We start from the raw sequence: 1,640 nt of genomic DNA on the forward strand, positions 1-1,640 counted from the left end.
AAAGCTGGAGGGGGTCCTGATGGATCCCATCCGCATCCAGGCCCCACAGCGGCTGCGGGAACCAAGGCCAGAGCCCTGCACTCCTTTGCAGGCCTGCAGGGCTCAAGAGGCAGCCTTGGAGCCTGGTATCCCTGCGACACCATCTGATGCCTGGAGCTGGGGCTCTGTCACCCTGGAGCTGGCAGCCGCTCTCTCTGCCCCGGGCCGGGCATTGGCTCTGTGGCTCAAAACACATGAGGTTCCCCATAACGAGGTGCAGGGAGCAAGCGCTGACTGGGAGCTGGTGTCCCTGAGCGCCTAGGCTGCATCACCTGCAGCCTCAGCCAGTGCCCGGAGCCGAGTCAGAACTGGCTACAAACCCTTGTGCGGGGCCAGGACACAAACGCGGCCAGGCAGCCGGGGTAGGGTACTCCGTCCCTCTCCTTTGAGCCTTGTGGCCCATGTGTGGCAGCAGGATCCATGCTTGCGGGGGGGGGCCCCCTGCTGTCATTCCTGGGGTGTGGGTGGCGTCATGTTGAGGCTAGCTCCCTCGCCTCCCCAGCACCAGAGCTGCTGCTTGGCGGCCAGGGGCGGCACGTGCGGAGGCCGGACGTGGGGACCAGGCACAGATGTTAGCCCTGGGTGGGTGCTCCCTGCTCCAGCCCCCTGTCCTGTCTGCGCCCAGGGGCCAAGATTTGCCTCACCTATGGAGGTGGCCCTGTCCCATGCTCAGATCCGGTGTGTGGGGTGGGGGGGGCAGGCAGTGGGTGTTGTGGCTTCACCCAGTGACCCACACTACAGCAGCTCATGCTCATGCCTCCACAGGGCCCAACTCCAAGCACGGCTCATCCTGTGGCTGCTGGCATTAGCCCGTTCCCTGGTCCTGCCCGACAGAGGCGGCCGGAGGCTGTGGCTCCACCATGAACGAGGTGTCGGTCGTTAAAGAGGGCTGGCTGCACAAGAGAGGTGAGAGAGAGGGAAGGGGAGGGCACAGCTTTATAGAGCGGGGAAGGGGATGCAGCTCTTCCCAGCTGGTGCAGAAGGGGCCGGGGAGCCCCTGCAGCCCAGCCGGCTCCCTGCGCCCGTGGCGCTAGCAGAGGTTCCAGTGGCCCGTGGCCACATTCGTCCTGTGCTTGCTGGCTCGGGTCTAGCGAGTGCCTCCCCTGCACAGACAGATACAGCAGGGAGCTGTGAGGGGAGCAGCGGGCCTCAGCCTGCTGCTGTTTCTGAACCCGGTGGAGGTAGCAGCTGCAGAGTCCTTGGCGGGTCAGGATGGCCGTGGGGCCTCCAGAGCCTGTCTCAGGAGGGGGAAAGGGGCTGGCAGGGTACCTGGGTGCCCGTGGACGAGACCAGCCTGTTCTTTGGCCCTGCAGAGTACGTCTACCTGGCACAGGGCTGCAGGGAGATCCCAGCTGCAGGCTACCCTGGGTGCCAGGGCAGGGCCCCGAGCGACAGGACTCCTGGGTTCTGGCTTTGCCCCAGGCTCTGGCAGTGACCCCAGCCAAGGCTTCAGCTCCCAACCAGTGCCCGTTGCCCGGGATGGGGGGGGCAGTAGGGAGGCCACGACCACGCCCAGCTCAACCCTCCTGTTTTGCAGGTGAATACATCAAAACGTGGCGACCCAGATACTTCCTGATGAAGAGCGACGGCTCCTTCCTCGG

The 1,640-nt window shown here is 65.3% G+C and overlaps 1 protein-coding gene across 1 annotated transcript in view; it reads left to right on the plus strand.

The window, feature by feature from the left end:
• Nucleotides 1-302: 302 nt before the first annotated feature.
• AKT2 (AKT serine/threonine kinase 2) overlaps nt 303-1,640 on the plus strand; it is an 11,205-nt gene continuing 9,867 nt past the window's right edge. The window contains exons 1-2 of the mRNA XM_006031384.3: nt 303-945; nt 1,577-1,640. Of these exons, the coding sequence (XP_006031446.1) occupies nt 900-945; nt 1,577-1,640 (110 nt within the window). The 5' untranslated portion in view covers nt 303-899. The remainder of the gene's footprint in view (nt 946-1,576) is intronic.

This window comes from Alligator sinensis, unplaced genomic scaffold (genome assembly GCF_000455745.1).
Source record: "Alligator sinensis unplaced genomic scaffold, ASM45574v1 scaffold1667_1, whole genome shotgun sequence".
NCBI lineage: Eukaryota > Metazoa > Chordata > Crocodylia > Alligatoridae > Alligator > Alligator sinensis.